The 18,914-nt window shown below is 50.2% G+C and overlaps 1 protein-coding gene across 4 annotated transcripts in view; it reads right to left on the bottom strand.

Annotated features, from left to right (window-relative positions):
* Positions 1 to 8,679, bottom strand: part of RHPN1 (rhophilin Rho GTPase binding protein 1) — a 40,390-nt gene extending 31,711 nt beyond the window's left edge. For all 4 annotated transcript variants that reach the window (XM_050313404.1, XM_050313394.1, XM_050313388.1 and 1 more), the window contains exon 1: positions 7,669 to 8,679. In XM_050313404.1, coding sequence (XP_050169361.1) covers positions 7,669 to 7,770 — 102 coding nt within the window. In that variant the 5' untranslated portion in view covers positions 7,771 to 8,679. The remainder of the gene's footprint in view (positions 1 to 7,668) is intronic.
* Between the last annotated feature and the right edge of the window lie 10,235 nt (positions 8,680 to 18,914).

The raw sequence follows: 18,914 nt of genomic DNA on the forward strand, positions 1-18,914 counted from the left end.
CCCTGGGAGGATCTTGGGTCGGGATCTCAGCTCAGGATTTCTGGTGATCTTCTCACACCTCGTTTTCCTCAGCTTTTTTATGGAGCTGGAGAAGTGCAGCAGCTCCTGGGATTCCAGCACATCTGGATCTCAACAGGAATTCCCCAAACATCATCCCTGCCTGGCATGGATCAATAGAAACATCATTCCAAAGGCCACCACCAGGTAAAACCCAGCCCAGGCTGCAGCTGCTCCTGGAAATGAAAAAACCTCCCAGAAATTCCATGGATAGTGGAGAAATTCAGCTCCTCAATTAAATGCTCAGTCCAGGTGGAAGAAAACACCATCATAAGTGTAAAAATGTGATTTTTAAATCCAAATATAACTGGGGGAAGCTGAGGGTGAAGAAGGGACCACGTCCACCCTCCAACAGCTTCTCTTCCCAGGATCCCAAAAGCTTTTCCTGCCCAATTTGCAGCCAAAACCCACAGCAGGAGTTCCCAAATAAGCAGGGATGGATTTTAAACCAACTTACATAAGGGGATAGGGTGGGGGAAAAAAAAAAAACAACCCCACACAAACCCCACTTTTGGGTTATAAAAGGGATTTTCCTTCCTTAATTCCTCTCGGTGCGGGAAGAATCCAGGTTGAGGTGAACCCTGGAAGGTCAGGAGAAAGAGGGGTCCTTTCAACCAGGCTTTGGGGTGCACCTGGGGCCAGGCAGGAGAGTGATTTTGGGGGGTTTGAAGAAGGGGCCACGTCGAAAATGAGACTTTTCCTGGGTGGTTTGAAAGGAAAAGAGAGGAGAGGACTCTCCCATAAATTGTGTGGGAGAAGGGGAAGAGCACGGAGGGGAGGGGGTAAATTAAGGAAGCCACGAGGAGGAAGGAGGGGTGGGGTCAACCAAGGCGTGGAGTTCATCCCCTCTGACACAGCAGGACTTGCTGAGCTGGGAAGGGACTCCCAGGATCATCCCATCCCATGGTTTTGTTGGAATAAAGCCCAGAAACCACCAGCAAAACCCTGCTGAGTCGGACCCCTCAGCATGGAAGGGTGGCAGGAAAACCCAAAACTCCTCAGCCAAGGTTTCCATGAGGGGAAAAAATAAAAAAAAGAGGCCAGAAGAGCCTTTCCAAAAAAGGCCAAGATGAATAAAACCCCTTTGAAGGTCATCAAGGGTTCTGCCAACTCAACCCCTTATCACCTGGAATGACTAAGGAGGTTGCTCAGCTCAGGAGGACCCACCTGGGCTGTTAAACTGGGCAATTCCCGCTGGGATCTGGTTCTGGAAGCAAATCCCCAGGGAGATGTTTGCTCAGAGTGGCCTTTGCACTCCCCCACCTCCAACGAGCCCTGGGAGATGGAGCCTGGATTGCTCTGGGATGACAGGACACACCTGGAAAGAGTCATCCGTGCCCAAACCAGGCCTCCCCTCCCAGCTTTTCCAGGACAAACTGGATCACCTGGAGCAGGGGGTGGAGGCCAACAAGTCCAAAGGGTAAATCCAAGCACAAAGGGACTCTTTTGTTTCCAGGAGAGGAGAGATAAGTGGAAGCAACAGGAGGAAAAGAGAAACTGGAAGGGATTAAGGGATCAAAGGAGGGAAAACACAATCCTTGGATGTGCTGCTGGAGTTGTAAGGAAGAGGGAAAGGGAGCTGCCTGAGGTGCTGCTGGATCCTCGTCCAGAGGATCAGGAATATGCTGGGAAAAGGGCCAGAAGGATCTCTCCAGAGAAATGGGGAAGGAGTTGGAAGCTGGGAATGAAGTGGCAGCCCTGAGACTGCAGGGAAAGCTCCTGGAGGTACTGGGAGAGCATGGACCAAGCTGGGCCATCTCCAAGAGCAGCTTCAGCCACCCCCAGGATTCCTGCCAGTCAGAGAATTCCCACAGAGGAGCTAAGGGAGGTTAATTTGCACTGGAGGCATCCATAAAATCCATAAAATGGGTGAGGAGTCCTCACCCGGTGCTGCCCCAAACTCCACCTCCATGGAAACAACCCTCACATTCCCAAGGGCTGGGAAGCTGAGGGAGAAAGGGGAGCAGGACACCAGCCAGGCTGGATCCCAGATATCTGGAGAGCCTTCGTGCCAGGCAGTGGGATAGAGAAGGGGTGAATTCTGGAATGGTTTGGGAGAAGGGACCTGGAAGATCATCCAGTTCCACCCCCTGCCGTGGGCAGGGACACCTCCCACTAGCCCAGGTTGCTCCAATCTGGCCTTGGACACTTCCAGGGATGGGGCAGCCACAGCTTCTTTGGGAATTCCATTCCAGTCCCACCCTCCCAGCCAACAATTCCTTCCCAATATCCCATCTAAAGCTCCCATATTTCACTTTGAAGCCATTCCCTGTGTCCTGTCCCTCCATCCCTTGTCCCCAGTCCCTCTCCAGCTCTCCTGGAGCCCCTTTAGACACTGGAAGTGGCTCTCAGGTCTCCCTGGATCCTTCCCTTCTCCAGGTGAACATTCCCAGCTCTCCCAGCCTGGCTCCAGAGCTGAGGTTCTCCAGCATCTCCGTGACCTCCAACAAGTCCCCATCCCTCTGCTATCGAGGAATTCCAAGCTGGACCAAGATCCACGACCCCACCCACCACAAATCCTCTCCCCACAACCTCAACCCTACAAGCTTTTCCCAGGAAACACTTCCAGCATCTCCCACTCCCCCCCCCAAAAATCCAGTATTTCTTTACCTCCCCCCCAGCAGCAACAACATTCCCTAAAACACAAAGTTTTATCCTCAAAATAATAATAAAAAAGGGGATTTTTTCCAAGTGCAGCAGCTGGAAAAGGAGAACTCTCAGCCCCTGCTTTGTTTCCAGATCCAGTTGGTCCGGGAGGTATTTGGGCAGCCAGAGCTGTCAGCTGGAATTATTAATTATCCCTCTTTTTAATCCACGAGGTTTTTGAGTCAGCCCAGCAGGGGAGAAGCGGCCAAGTGATCCCCACGTTATCCCAACAACACAAAAACCAGGAAAACCCACCCCAGGGCTGGAAAATCCTCCTTTTTTCCAGGATTATTCCTAATTCCCACTGAAGGAATTCACTAGGGGGCTGTTAGAGACACAAGCAGGAGGTCCCCAAAAATAGGGTTTACTGCCTGAAAATTCGATTTCTCCCTAAAATTCCCTCTCCTGGAATTAATTTTGGGAAACAGCCCCGCTTTGAGCTGGTTTTCCGTGGGAGATAAAACCTCTAAAAGTTTTTATTGAGAATATGGTTACATCACACAGCCCTTTAACAAACCCTGGCAGGATTAGGGAATTAAAATTTCCCAACCAGTTGGCTCAGGAATTCAACAGGAGGAAGGAAAAATAAAACCCGGGGGGGTGGGAATAAAAAATAAGGGGTTGGGGGAGGGGTTAAACAGCAAAAAAACACCTTAAAAATTGGATTTTAGGAGGGTGAAAACGCTCTGGGCAGGTTGGGAAGGATCCTGAAAGGCAGGGAAAGGGGAGAGCAGGAAACAGGTGGATTAAATCTTCCCTCCCAGGATATAAAAAGTGAGAAAAAAAATACAAAAATCACTTTTTCAGCAGTTTTCAGGACTGGGAGAAAACAAGGGGTGGCCCCATCTGTGGCTCAGAGGGATAAAAGCAGCTGGAAAAGGGTGGATTGAGGTGGGGGTTAAATAAGAATAATAAATATTAATTAATAGGGAGGTTAATCAGGTGTTTTGGTGGTTTAATTGTAGTTTTAATCGTGTTTTGACAGGTGGTGCTGATCCCACTCCAAGGCTCTGTCATCTTTTCCGTGTTGTTCTTTGGGCTCTGGATCCAAACAGAGGGAAATAAAAATCCCTCATGTAAGGAAAATAAAGTAAATATGGGAATAAAAAACCTCATAAGAGCCTGCTGATGGAAACAGACTAATTGGAAAAAAAAACACAATTGGTAGTGGAAACAGAATAAATTGAGGAAAAAAATCTCATAATTGATAATGGAAACAGAATAAATTTGGGGAAAATCTCATGATTGACAATGGAAACAGAATAAATTTGGGGAAAAAAAAACAAAATCTCAATAAAAGAAATTTTGGGGGAAAAAATCCTACAAATTCCTGCTAATGGAAAAGGAATAAATTGGGGGAAAAGCCCCATAACTGCTAATGGAAATAGAATATATTGGGAAAGAAATTTATAATTCTCCTGCTACTGGGAACAAGATAAATTGAGGAAAACCCCACAACCTGAACAAAAGAAATATGGGAAAAAAACTCTACAAGTTCCTGCTGATGGAAACAGAATAAATTGTGAAAAAAGCTCGATAATGGGAACTGAATAAAGTTGGGAAAAAAAACCCAAATTATTTATTCCTGCAAATGGAAACAGAATAAACTTGGGAAAAAAAATCCCACAACTGATAATGGGAACAGAGTAAATTTGGGATAAAATCCCACAACCTCCTGCTGATGGAACCAGAATAAATTTGGGATAAACCTCACAACTTCCTGTTAATGGAACCAGAATAAATTTGGGATAAACCCACAACTTCCTGTTAATGGAACCAGAATAAATTTGGGAAAAAATCCACAACCTCAACCAAAGAAATTTGGGAAAAACAAACAAACAAACAAACCACAACTGCTAATGGGAACAGAATAAATTCGGGATAAAATCCCACAACCTCCTGCTACGGGAACCAGAATAAATTGGGAAAAAAACTTTATTTATTCATGCTAAAGGAAACAGAATAAATTTAGGAAAAAAATCCCACAACTGCTAATGGGAACAGAATAAATTTGGGATAAAATCCCACAACCTCCTGCTGATGGAACCAGAATAAATTTGGGATAAACCTCACAACTTCCTGTTAATGGAACCAGAATAAACTTAGGATCAAATCTCACAACTGCAAATGGAAACAGAGTAAATTTGGGATAAAATCCCACAACCTCCTGCTACTGGAAAAGGAATAAATTGGGAAAAACCCTTTTTTTATTCTTCCTAAAGGAAACAGAATAAATTAGGAAAAAACCACAACTGATAGTGGGAACAGAATAAATTTGGGAAAAACCTCAAAAAAAAAAAAAAAAACCAAAAAAAAACCACCTCCCCACAACTTCCTGCTAATGGAATCAGAATAACTTTGGGATAAAATCCCACAACTGCAAATGGAAACAGAATAAATCTGGGAACAACCTCCTGCTACTGGAACCAGAATAAAATTGGGGGAAAAAACCCCTTTATTTATTCCTCCTAAAGGAAACAGAATAAACTGGGAAAGGCAAATGGAAACACAATAAAACTGGGATAAAATCCCACGACCTCCTGCTGCTGGAAACAGGATAATTTTAGGAAAAACCCCTTTATTTACTCTGCTAATCCTCCCTCCCAAGCAGCACCTGCTGCTTCAGCCTGACCTGCTTTGAGGTTGCAGCTCCTGGAGCTTCTGAGGTGACACCAGGCTCGAGTGACTCGGGATCAGATTGATCCTTGAGTGATCCCAACCCTCCCTCCAGGGAAAAAATTCCCCTTCCCAGCCTGGCTTGTCTTATTATTGGGGTTTTTTCTTATTATTGGGTTGTGGTTTTTTTTTGCTCTGCTGAAGGACAAGGTTTGGGAGTTCCAAATTTGCAAGAAGAACTCAGGTTTTCTGAGGTTTAATTTAGGGTTTAGTTTGGGGTTCAGTTTGGGGTTTAGTTTGGGGGTCTGAGGTTCAGTTTAGGGGTCTGAGGGTCACTTTAGGGTTTAGTTTGGGGGTCTGGGGTGCAGTTCAGGGTTTTGATGATCAGTTTAGGGTTTAGTTTGGGGGTCTGAGGTTCAGTTTAGGGTTTAGTTTGGGGGTCTGAGGGTAGGTTTAGGGTTTAGTTTGGGGGTCTGAGGGTAAGTTTAGGGTTTAGTTTGGGGGTCTGAGGTGCAGTTTAGGGTTTAGTTTGGGGGTCTGAGGGTCAGTTTAGGGTTTAGTTTGGGGGTCTCAGGGTAAGTTTAGGGTTTAGTTTGGGGGTCTGAGGGTAAGTTTAGGGTTTAATTTGAGGGTCTGAAGTTTAGTTTAGGGTTTTAAAGTTCAGTTTAGGGGTCTGACGTTCAGTTTGGGGTTTTACAGAGTTTCTGCAGGTTTATTCCTTTGCCTCTCAGGGCTCAAAACCAACACTGAAACAGCCCCCAAACCCACCACTGATCCAGGTTTTCTGGCAATTCCAAAGCCCCTTTGAGCCCAGGGGTGGGAGTTGATGCCCGAGTGACTCGGGATCAGATTGATCTCTGGGCCATCCCAACCCTCCCTCCAGGAAAAAATCCCTTCACCAGCCTGGCTTTTCTTATTATTGGGTTTTTTTCTTATTATTGGGTTTTTTTGGGGGGTTTCAGGTGGTTTTTTTTTTGCTCTGCTGAAGGACAAGGTTTGGGAGTTACAGATTTGCAAGAAGAACTCAGGTTTTCTGAGGTTTAATTTAGGGTTTAGTTTGGGGGTCTGGGGTGCAGTTCAGGGTTTTGATGTTCAGTTTAGGGTTTAGTTTGGGGTTTTGAAGTTCAGTTTAGGGTTTAGTTTGGGGGTCTGAGGGTAAGTTTAGGGTTTAATTTGAGGGTCTGAAGTTTAGTTTAGGGTTTTGAAGTTCAGTTTAGGGTTCAGTTTGGGGGTCTGAAGTTCAGTTTAGGGTTTAGTTTGGGGGTCTGAGGTTCAGTTTAGGGTTTAGTTTGGGGGTCTGAGGTTCAGTTTAGGGTTTTGAAGTTCAGTTTAGGGTTTAGTTTAGGGTTTTGAAGTTCAGTTTAGGGTTCAGTTTGGGGGTCTGAAGTTCAGTTTGGGGTTTAGTTTGGGGTTTTACAGAGTTTCTGCAGGTTTATTCCTTTGCCTCTCAGGGCACAAAACCAACACTGAAACAGCCCCATAACCCACCACTGATCCAGGTTTTCTGGCAATTCCAAAGCCCCTTTGAGCCCAGGGGTGGGAGCTGATTCCCAAGGGAAGGCAAGGATTGGGGTTGGTGGCATCCTGAGGACAATCCCCACGAATTTCACCCCCCTGTCACTAATTAAACAACTTTAATCAGCAGGTCTACCTGTCCCATCTCACCCCCAAAGCCAAACTTTCCAGGAAGGGGCAATTCCCGAGGGAAAACTTGCCAGGAAGCAACACCTTGGCCAGCACCAACAAGGGCCAGAGGAGGGATGGGCACCACCCAAGTGGGCAGGAAGGAGGAAAAACCCCAAAATATGGGGAGAATTGGGATCAAAGCACCCCCAGGGTGGTGTCAGGCCTGCACCCCAAAAAAGGGATCCCTGATATTCCATTGGGGAATAATGAGAGGGAACAAAAGTGACAGGAAACACACCGAAATAGCCCTAAAATTAACATTTATCCAGGTTTTCTTACAACTCCAAAGCCCCTTCGAGCCCAGGGGCGGGTGGTGATGGCAGGGATGGATTGGGGTTGGTGGCAGCCTGAGGGCAATCCCCAGGGATTTCACCCCCCCCGTCACTAATTAATTATTATAGATCCATCATTAATTATTCCATTGGCTCCCAGGGGACAAAACTAATGGGAAACACACCGAAATAGCCCCAAAATTAACATTTATCCAGGTTTTCTTGCAACTCCAAAGCCCCTTGGAGCCCAGGGGTGGGGGTTGACGCCCAAGGGATGGTCCCAGATTCCCATGGATCCCATGGGGACACCAACCCAGCCCCCTGGATCCTGCAGGGCACCCACCCTGACCCCCTGACCCCCAAAAGCCCCCCTGACCATCCCCAGCCTCACCTTCCGAGCGCTGCCGCTCTTGGGGCCGGGCAGGAGGACGAGGCCACCGGCCCTGTCCCCTTTCCTGGGGCCACCCAGGTTCTCCTCCTCGGGGGGCATCATCTCCAGGGGTGCAGCATCCACAGGGTGGGGGGGCTGGGCCCACAGCTGGGGGCTCCTCTCGACCCCACACAGAGATTTGGGGGCTCCTCTCGACCCCACACAGAGATTTGGGGGCTCAGTGACCCCTCCTTGGGCTGCTCTGGTTGTTCTGGACTAGACCCCAGTCCTGTCCTAGGTTTGGGAGGGGGTTTAAACCCCCTCTAACCCCAGCTCTGGAAAGCCCCCTGCACTTCACATCTGGCCAGATGTGAGCCCCAAAAGCCCCTGCAGAGATAACCCAGGGGAAAGGGGTGGACCCAAAATCCACAAACCCCTTTCTAAACCTACTCCAGGTGTGTGTGGGGGGGGAGTTAAACCCCAAAAACTCCCCTAAATATTTAGAGGGGGAGTTAAACTCCTCTTGCAAGAGCTGCCCTAAATAGGAGGAGGTGTTTAAATCTTCCCAAACCCCTTTGTAGAGTTACCCTAAATTGGGGGGGAGGGGGGGGTTAAACTCCCCAAACTCTCCTTTCAGAGCTACCCCAGATGGGGGTGACCCCCCCAAAACCCCCTTTCCGAGCTCCCCTAAAAGGGAGGAGAGGGTTCAAACCCCCAATAACTCCCCTTTCGGAGCTACCCCAGCTCGGGACGGGGGTTAAAGTTTCCCAAAACCCCCTTAGAGAACTACTCTAAATGGGAGGGGGATGTTAAACCTCCCCCCCGGCAGAACGACCCTAAATAGCGGGAGAAGTTTCAAATCCCCCCCAATAACTTCCCCAGTTGGGGTGCGGGGGTTAAACCCCCCTTCTCTTGCAGAGTGACCCCCAAAAAAGGGGGTGTTTAAACCCCCAATAACTCCCCTTACAGAGCTACCCGAACTGCAAAGGGGGGTTAAACCCCCCAAAACCCACCTTGGGGAGCTCTCCACAGGGGTTAAACCCCCTCCCCTTACAGAACCCCCCCCAAAAGGAAGGTGGGACCCCCCCAAACTCCCCCTTTCTAGAGATGCTCCAGCCACGGCGACCCCCCCCAAACTCCTTTAAAGAGCCGATCCCCGCCCCGCTCCGAACCCTTCAGCGCTCATACCCCACCTCGGACGCCCCCAAACTCCCGGCTCGGTGTCCCCGCTCGCCCCCGGAGCCCCCGGGCGGCCCCGCCGATCCCAAATCCCGGCGCGATCCCGGGGGCGGATCCCTCGCGGCGCGGGGGATAAGCGGGGCGGGGAGGGCGGGGCGTAACCCCCCGCCTGCCAATGGGAGAGCGGGGAGCCGATGATTGACGGCGGCGCCGCCCAATGGGAGCGCGGGCAGGGAGGGGGCTGGACCGGAGAGGCCGTTGCCTGTGGCAACGGGGGGAATTAGAACGCGGATGACGTCATCGGGGGCGGGGCTTGAGGCCACGCCCATGGGCGCCGCTGGGAGCGGCCCCGCCCCCGCCGCACATCTGGACGGGCGTCTGTGCCCATCCCCTCCCCCCCGTCCACATCTGGATGAGACCAATTCCAACCGGGAGCCGCCCCCCCTTCCCCGTCTCGGCCACATCTGGATCTGAGCTCCCCTTCCGCCCTCTGAGTAACAGCTGGGAGCGGGGTCGCTCCCAGCCCGGACACATCTGGATGACCCCCCTACAACCAGGTACCCCCCCCCACCATCCCAAACACATCTGGACAATCCCCACCTACAACAAGAGCAGCTCCTCGCCATCCCGCGTCACATCTGGGCGCCCCTCCCACCTCCCGTGCCACATCTGGGCCCGTGTCCACTCCCACACCGGGCACATCTGGATGAGCCCAACTACGACCAGGGGACCCCCTCACCTTCCCCAGCACATCTGGGCACCCCTCCCGCCTCCCGTGCCACATCTGGGTCCAGCATCCACTCCCACCCCGGGCACATCTGGATGGCCCCACCTCCAACCTGGAGCATTCCTGCAACATCTGGGCCAGCTGTGCCCTTGCCCTTCCAAAACCATCGGGGGTTTCTCTTGTAAAGAGAAATAAAAATAAAGAAATAAAGAAATAAAATTAAATCTAGTTTATTCCTTTTTCTAGCCAAATCCAGGCAAATCCTGCCCCGTATCCCCCCCCTCTTAGGGACAAGAAGGTCCTTAAGTCATTACCTGGCTCTTAATTAAGTTAATGAGCCCAGGTTTGTGTGGGATGAATCCCACCGATGTCAATGGGACACAAGGAATTCCAGGCAGATCCAACTGTTTAATGAGGGGGAAAAATTAGCCCACCATTGAACTTTTTATATTTATTATTTGTATTTATTTATGTTTTTATTTCATGTATTTTTATATAATTTCTATATAATTTACCTTTATTATTTCTATTCATAATTAATATACTTTATATAATTTATAAATAATTTATATTTATTATTCATATTTATAAGTGTCTGAACATATTAAACCGAATTCCACCTTTCCCAGTCATTTTTTTCCTCACTGGGGCTTCAAGGATTGTGTGATCCTGGAGAAGGGAATTTATTAGGAAAGGTTTTCTCTCCCTCCTGGATTTCCCGATCCAGAAGGAGCTGCTGGATGAGAAAGGTGGAATTATGGATTAGGAAATCCTGGGATATCAGCACTGACACATCCCCAAACTGCTCACTGTGGTGCCACCAAACTGTGCTGAGACCCCATTCCAGTTTTCCCCAAGGATGATCCAGCCCCACTTTGTGGTCCACATTCTCTGGATGGAGCCATCCTGCTTCCATCCCCCCCAATTCCCAAGGGAAAATCCATCCAAACCTCTAAAACTCATCTTAACCATCCAGAGCTTTGACCCACGTTGTGCTTGGCTTGGACGGACGAGCAACTGGAGCTGATCCAAACTTCTCCCACCTCATCCACCCTCTAAATCCCACTGTTTCCCACCCTGGAGATCTCAAGCTTGGTAGAAACCTTCCCCAAGCTGAACAAATCCTCTGGAATCCATGGAAAATGGGAGCACATTTAATACAAGGCCGGCCCTGGGCTGGAAGGAGGCGGCCGAGGGCGAACAAGCCCCGGCACGAAGTCGTCCTTCCCTGCTCCCTTCCCAAACCTTTTCTCATCCAGCAGGAAAGGTGGCTTGGATGCATTTTTCCCGGGGTGGTGCAGCAGGGATCAAAGAGGCTTTCCCAGAGCCAGCCCTGCCTCCAGGACTTTCCGCTCCCGGCTCCTTCCCAAGGGAACGAGTGGTCCCCGCTACTCGTCCCCAGTGGGGATCTCAGCAGGGAGCAACGACTCTGACTGACCCCAAAGCCAGCTTTTTTTCTTGGAATTATAGGATGGTTTGGCTTGAAATGGGCCTGGAAGATCCCTCTGGCTGGCAGAGATTATTATAGGATGCCCCAGGGGTGAGGTTGCCACTGGGAGGAGATTCTCCCAATCCAGGGCCACCAAAGCTCTGCCCAAGCGGAGATGATTCCCAGTGGGCCAGGAGAGGTTTGGAGGGATGGAATGAGCCTCTGGATAAAAAAATCCAACCCTGTTTGGGGAGGCACAAGGCTGGGAAGTTGAAGAGGAAGGAGATTCCGAGCCTGCTTTTCACACCCCAGTGCAAAGCACGGGCAGATCCCTCCAGGAATCCTGGAATGGTTTGGGTTGGAAGGGACCTGAAAGACCCTCTCATTCCAACTCCCTGACTACGAACAGGGACACCTCCCACTGTCCCAGGTTGCTCCAACCTGGCCCTGGACATTTCCAGAGATGGGGCAGCCACAGCTTCTCTGGGAATTCCATTCCAGTCCCTCCCCATCCTCCCAGGGAAGAATTCCTTCCCAAAATCCCATTTAAAACTCCCATAATTAACTTTGAAACCATTCCCTGTGTCCTGTCCCTCCATCCCTTGTCCCCAGTCCCTCTCCAGCTCTCCTGGAGCTCCTTTAGGCCCTGCAAGGGGCTCTCAGGGATCCTTCCCTTCTCCAGGTGAACATTCCCAATTTGGGAACAGCTTTGCAGTGCCAACCCCTGTCGTTGTCCCTCTGCTCCATCCCCTTCCCAGGTGTTCTCCATCGACCTGGCAGAGGATGGAGGAGACCATTCCATGCTCAGCTGCAATGAGGTTCCTGCTGAGCACCCCGGGCAGGTGGAAGCAATGGACTCATCCCATGAATAGGGCTGGAGAGGAGCCCTCGGGAAGGGCTCCAGGATGAGGGTTGGAGGCACCAGGAACCACTGTCCTGTGGGATTTGGGCTCTGCACCCCCTGTTTGGGCTCCAGGACCCCTCCAAACCCAACCTGAGGGATGCAAAACAGCTGGATTTGGGATTAATTTAATTCTGTCATCGAAGAGGTGGAGGGGGGGGGGGGTCCTGCAAGGTGGGTTTTCCCAAATTGGTTTTTTAAAATCCCTGTATTTGGCCCCATTCTCCACCTGAAGGGTGCAAAACACCCTCCCCTCGAGGGTCTCCCGAAATTTGGAGCTAAAAACTTCCTTTCCCAGGGTGCATTTTGGGCTGGGAGCCTCCCATCGGGCTGGGGAGGGGAGGGGAAGGGGGGGCTTTTAAGTAAACTTCCTGCAGGAGGGGAATTTCCCTCGGGAAAGCAGCTGGGTGAGGTCCTCTCCACTCGTGGGTGGGTTTAGGGGGAGGAGGTTGGTCCCACCAGCAGCTCTGGGTGCTGCTGGGGCAACAAAGTTTAGGAAAACATGGAAGTTTTCCAAGTGTTTTCTACTCCTCAAAAAGTTCAGATAGTGTTTCATGAGGCTTTGGCACTTCTTGCCTTGAGAAATCCCATTTTTTTTTCCTCACTGGGGGAGGTTTCTCGTGGATTGGGTCCACTTGGGTGTTTAATGTGATCCTTGTTTCCTCCATCCTCTGGGTTTCCATGGGGAACAGGGATTTGGGAGGCTCTGGATGTTGCAGCCACGAGGAAAGGGAGGGGATGGTGGCCCAGCTCAGGTTTGGGAAGAGGAGCCAAGACCTCAATTCACCTCCTGTCTCTCTGAATTATTTTCCCTCGTGGTGGGAGCTGGGAATTCCTCCTGAAATTCACGTTTTGGGGGAGATTTCCTTGGATTTTTTTAGTAGGAATTTTATTTTTATCACTTCCAAGGGTGACTGAACTCAAGGATTTGCCATTTCTTGGTCTCTTTGGGTCCTCCTTAAGGCTGAGCTTGACCCTTTGGGGTTGAGCTCTTGGGGTTTTCTCCAGGAGAAAATTTGGGATTCTACCAGCCCTGAGGTGTCTCCCTGCTGTTGCAGTGACATCCTTGAGGATTCTGCCTTAACATTCCCAAGAATTGCTGGATGAGGGAGCCATGGGAGTCTCAAGGGACAGTGGGATGAAGAAGAGCAGCAGGTGGGTCCTGTGGGGTGTGGCAGGGGATTTTTTTTTTTTTGGGGGGGGGGAGCTCCAGCATTCCATGATCATTCTGGATTTCTTGGGAATTTCAGCCCTAAAGGGATCAAGCTGGAAAAATCCCTCTAAATTTCCTTTTGGGAGCCCTTTCATTGGTGCTGCTGGAAATAAGGGTTGGGCAGTGTGGGATCCCACTGTGGGTTGTTTTCCCCACTAAGGGGTTTGCTGTGGGTGTTTCCCTGCTTGGCTTCAGTGGGATCAGTTTTTCCTCATTCCCAGGAAGCGAAAGAAGGAGTTGGAGAAAGGGCAGGAGGTGCCCAAGGAGCTCAGGCCAAAGATTGGGAAGAAGGAGCCGGAATGTTCAGTGCAGGTACCTCTTTATCCCCCCACTGGGGTGGCCCTTGGGACTGTCCCAAAAGTTTTATGGCCCAAAAAAACGAAAACCCCAAATCCCTATGGCATAAACTTCCTTCTCCCTCACCCTGCTCCATCCTGGTGAAAAAGTTCCCTGCAGGAAAAGAGGGAAAAGGGAAGAAGAAGGAGAAGAAACCACCCAAGGTCAAGGAGAAGCCGCTGCAGGAGAACGTCATCAGCAGGTGGGTCCTTGGGACCCCGCCCAGGGAGGAGATGGGAGCTCCAGGGATCTGCTCCCCCCATCTGGGATCATCCCATGGGAATGGCACATCCGGCTTTGCTTCCCTTGTGCTGCTTGGATCATCCAAGTGGGTTTTAATTGGGAAAAATAAAGGCTTGGAGTGACAGGACAAGGAGGGGGGAGGGATTAATTTGGATATTGGGAAGGAATTCTTCTCTGGGAGGGTGTGGTGGGGGGGTGGAATGGAATTCCCAGAGCTGCAGTGGCTGCCCCATCCCTGGAAGTGTTCCAGGCCAGCTTGGAGCAATCTGGGAGAGCGGGAGGTGTCGCTGCCCGTGGAATGGGATGATCTTAAGGTTCCTCCCAACCCAAACCATTCCATGATCCTTAAAAAAAAAACAACCCACATGTTCCTTCTGTCTCCTCCTTGTCCATGAAGCTCCCTAAAGCAGGAGGCTGCAGGAGGGAAAGGCCTTGGCTCGAGCCTTGGGAATGGGATCCAAGCTGAGGAAGGAGCTGCCCCTCAGGGCTCGGTACGTGGCGGTCTCGGAGCCGAAGGATCTGGGAGAGCTCACCTGGGATTTGCTCCCCAGGGATCTGTGGTTGGGGGTGTCCCCCAGCCTGAGGATGTGTGAAAGCCCCTGGAAGGGATTGGAGCATTTGGAATGAAATGGAGGAGGGAATTCCCTGGGTGGCCTTGGGGTTGGATGGGTCCCGTTGTGGTGTTTCTCAGGAGCAGCGGGACATGGGGGGGGCTCTGCCACTTCCCAACAGGAATGTTGGGATTGGTCTCATCCTGCAGCATCTTTCCTGAGGAATTGAACCTTCCTGCACCACCCCTGGGAGTGTCCAAGGGCAGGTTGGATGAGGCTTGGAGCAACTTTGGGATAGTGGAAGGTGTCCCTGCCTGTGGCCGGGGGTTGGAACTGGATGAGCTTTAAAATTCCTTCCAGCCCAAACCATTCCATGATTTTTGGCTGATCCCCAGACCGATTCCCACTACATTTTGCCCCCATTAACATTTCCCACCTGTCCTCTGGTGTAAAACCAGCAGAGAGAGGCTTTTTCCCCTTCCCTATGGGGAGTCTCCATCCCTTTTCCAAATGGGATCTAAAACTCCTTCCCAGCTGGATAAAACTGAAACCACAGCCTTGGAAAAAACAAACAAGGAGAGGGGGGGCCTGGGATTCATGTCCTGCTGTTCCTGACAGTGCAAACATCAGCAATTGACAGGCAGGATTGACTTTGGGAAAGGAACTGCTTGTGCATTCCTGAATATCCCAACCTCGTTCCTGATTCCAGCGGATTGTGAATCCCACAGCAGGAATATTCCCAGGGACCGAAAGTTGATGTTGTCCCAACCAACCTATAATTAACTGCGGGTTTTTATTCCCCCTTTAATGAGTTCACCCAGCAGCTTTCAAGAAAAAAAAAAAACAACAACAAAAAAATCCCCTCTGTGGTTTTTGGGCTCCTTTGAAAGAGAAACTTGGGATGGCCGAATTTCTAAGGAGAGCCTGGATGCTTGGAGAGGGTTTGGAGGAGCCTGGGATGGGTTTCAGGGTGTTTGCTGTGGTCAGGAGCAGAAAAAAACCAGGTTTCAGCTTGGAAAAGGAGGATGCAAACCTTAGAAGGAGATTCCTGGGAGATTCCAAGGGGCAGATTTTAAGGTTTGGGTTCCCTCTGAGCATCTTTGCTTCCAGGTTGTGTCCCAGTTTTCCCTGTAAAAAAAAAAAATCCCTGAAAACAGGGATTTCCTGACCCCATAAAAAACCTCAAAGCTTGGAAAATCTTGAGTGGTTTGGGCTCCTGGTTTCCAGCCAAGGAAAGGGAAAAGGGTGAGGGGGGTGGCTGATTTTTGGGACTGATGCTGCTCCTGGGATTCCTGTGCCAGGTCACCTTTCCCAATATATTCCAGGAGGAGACCAAAGCATCCCTCCCCCAGGGGCCACCCATGGAGCTCCAAGACTCTTCAGGGTGAGTTGGGTCCCTTTTGGGATGATTTTTTGCCTGGAGAATTGGGAATTTTGTCCTTTTTTTCCTTCTTTTTCTTTTTTGGGGGGGGGGGAGTTTCCCAGTCCTGATTTTCCCTCCTGTGCTTTCTCTGAGCAGCTTCCCCATGTCCCAAATCACCTTCCCAAAAACATCCCAAGTGGGATTTGAGGCCCAATCCTGGGATTTGAGGTGATGGAGAGGGGAAAGTCCCGCCCTCATCCAACATCCCTGAGTCAGCAGGGTGGGATTGCTCAGCTGCAAACAGAGAGGTGGGGGAACAACCAACCTCCCAAATCCTGGGAAAACACTCTTCTTTCCCTCTCCCTGGGCTAGATCCAGGTGGAGATAAGCAGGTTAATCCTCTCTGCCTCTTCAAAATGCCCTCTAATCAGCCCTTTGGAAGAGGGAGCCGATCCCAAAAGGTGACGGGAAGGACTTTGCCTCCTGAGTCACGGCTGGGTTAATGAGATTGGAAGGGCTGAGCTTGTTTTCCTGGGATATTTTTTTCCCTAATGAGTTTAGTGGAGATTGTGTAATTTGTGTGTGTGTGCCAGCTGGAAAAAGCATCTGCCTCCTTGTTTGTTTTATTTTAGGTTTTTTTTTTTTGGAGGGGGAATTTTTGTTTCCATCCCAAGCAGGCTCAGAGAATTCCTGTGCCCCAGGAATGTTGTCCCACGTTAAGGGAATTAAGGATCAGCCTGAATTAACTCGGGAGAAAAAGGCCACAGATCTCACTTGCTGTTGTAGGAAATGTGTGGGATAAAAGTTGGATAAAAGCAGGAATTTGTGGGTTTTCCATGGGAATTCCAGGAGAGCCTTCCCATCCCTTCTGCTGAGCCATCAGTGCCCTCCTTGGGAGCAGGAATTTGGCTTCCCAGCTCCTTCCTGGGTAGGATCAGGGCGGTGCTTCCAAAGTGCTCCTGCTGAGGGGTGCCAGGAGCTGGGAAAGGCCGGGAATGGGGCTGATCCATGGGCTGAGCTCACCTCCAGCAGGGAGGTGACAATGACCCAGAAGGGACAGGAACAGCTTTCCAAGTGGATGGGGAGGCACAACCACCTCAATCCTGGCAATCCCAGAGGTTGGGAAAGCCCCCAGATTTCCATGTGGGCCAGGGGACACCATCCCCTCAACCCTCCTGGAATCATTCCAGTTGGAAAAGACAATCCAAGGTCATCAACTCCAAGCCAGCACTTCCAAAGCCACCACTGAACAGTGTCCCCAGGTGCCACATTCCTGTTTTCTGAGCACTTCCAGGAGGGATGGGAATTCCACCACCTCCCTTGGCAGTGCTTGACCACCCTTCCAGGGAAGAATTTTCCCAATATCCATCTGAAAATCCGCCCTGGGGAGATGCAGGCTTGGTTTAGGCTGTGCTTGCTGCTCCTTTCTTCATATTTTACTTGGATTTGTTTTTTTGGGAATGGACTCCGCTGTGTCCATGATATCCAACCTGATCCCACCTGTCCTATGTGCTGGTGGTGCTCCCAAACCTTACCAACCTTTCCCCCCGAGGTTTCTCTGGGAATATTCCCTTGGAATATCCCCCCTTTTGGTCTGGAGATTTTGTGGTCCTGCTTTTTTGAGCTTCCTCATCCCACCAAATCCAGTTGGGATAAAATGTGGATAAAACCCACTGGTGCTTTGGGAGATCTCCACGGGCCACAACACCTGGGGAGCTTCCCTGGAGGAGAAACAAGGGCTGGTTTGGGAGCAATTCCTTAATTTTGGATTGGAAGAGGTGCAGCTGCTGCTCAGCAAGGTGGTGAGAAATGGCTGGAATTTTGTTGTAGGTCCCAGGACAAATCCCAGGAAGCGGGACCTGCAGTGGGACAGCAGATCTTGGGGATCCAGAATGGAATTGGGGTAGGAAATCCGGGAGGAATGACACTCCCTGGATCTGATCCTGCATGGAAAACATCCCTCAGCAACTCCTGGGCTTTGGGATAACCTCTCTCCTTTCCCAGCCTCAACATTCCTTCCCTTCTGGCTGCTTCCCACAGATCCCAAAGCCGAGTGATGGCGTTGCTGGTGGGATTTCCTCCCCCTCTGGAGATCCTGGGAATGTGGAGATGGATGTGGAGCTCGCAGATGTGAGGGAGGATGAGGAGAAGGAGCTGGATCCTCCTGTCCCACAAAAGGAATGGGATTCCCAAGTCCTGAAGAGCAAAAAGGGAGGAGAGAAGAAACAGGAGGAAAGGAAGGAGCAGGAAAAGGGATTGAAGAGGAAAAGAGAGAGGAAAAAGGATAAATTTGGGGATGGGATGGAAGGAATTGAGGAGGAGGAGGAGGGGGGCAGGAATTGGGAAGAGGAACAGGGAAGAGCCAAAAGAGGGAAAAGCAACAGATTTCAGGGACAGGGGGATGGGAGAGAAAAGCAGGAGAAGGAAAAGGCCAAGAAGCACAAGAAGGTGAAAGTGGAAGGGGTGGAAAAGGTGGGAAAAAAGAGAATAAAGAAGGAAAAAGTGTCGGAAGAGGAAAAGGAGCAAGAGGTGGAAAAGATGGAGGAGGAGGAGGAAGGAGAGAAAGGAGTGGGAAGTGAAAGGGAGGGAAAAGATGAGGTGGGAAAGGGAAGTGGAGATGGAAAAGGAGTCAAAGAGGAGGAAGAGCTGTGGGAGGAAAAGCTGGGAGAGACCTGGAGCGTGGGGATGGAGCGGGAAAAGGAGGAGCAGGAGGAAGGGAAGGGAGATGAGCCAGGGAAAAAGAGGAAAACCAAGAAGGAAAAGCCGGAGGGGGAAGAGGAAGGGAAGGGAGATGAGCCAGGGAAAAAGTGGAAAACCAAGAAGGAAAAGCCGGAGGGGGAAGAGGAAGGGAAGGGAGATGAGCCAGGGAAAAAGAGGAAAACCAAGAAGGAAAAGCCGGAGGGGGAAGAGCAGGAGGAGAAGGAGAAGAGCCCAGAGGAGGAGACTCCAGGGAAAAACAAGAAAAGGAAAACTCAGGAAGGAGGAGGAGAAAAGAGCAACAAGAAAGCACAGAAAGAGGAGGAGAAAGAGGCGGAAAACAAGTGGAAGTGGTAAATATTCCATGGGATTTGGGGGACCCGGGAAGGTCTGAGCCGGGTGGTTTGGGGTTGATTTCTTCGGGTGAAAGTGGGGAAAAATTGAATTTTTATTTTTGTTTCTTAAGGTGAAAGAATGAAAATCGAATTTTGGATTTTATCCTTTAGGGTAAAACTGAAAATTGAATTTTATTTCTGAGGGCAAGAGTGTGAAAATTGAATTTTGAGTTTGGTTTCTTTGGGTGAAAGTGTGAAAATTGAGTTTTATTTCTTAAGGTAAAAGGGTAAAA

Source organism: Myiozetetes cayanensis, unplaced genomic scaffold (genome assembly GCF_022539395.1).
Source record: "Myiozetetes cayanensis isolate MyiCay16 unplaced genomic scaffold, myiCay2020 scf1, whole genome shotgun sequence".
NCBI classification, from domain to species: domain Eukaryota; kingdom Metazoa; phylum Chordata; class Aves; order Passeriformes; family Tyrannidae; genus Myiozetetes; species Myiozetetes cayanensis.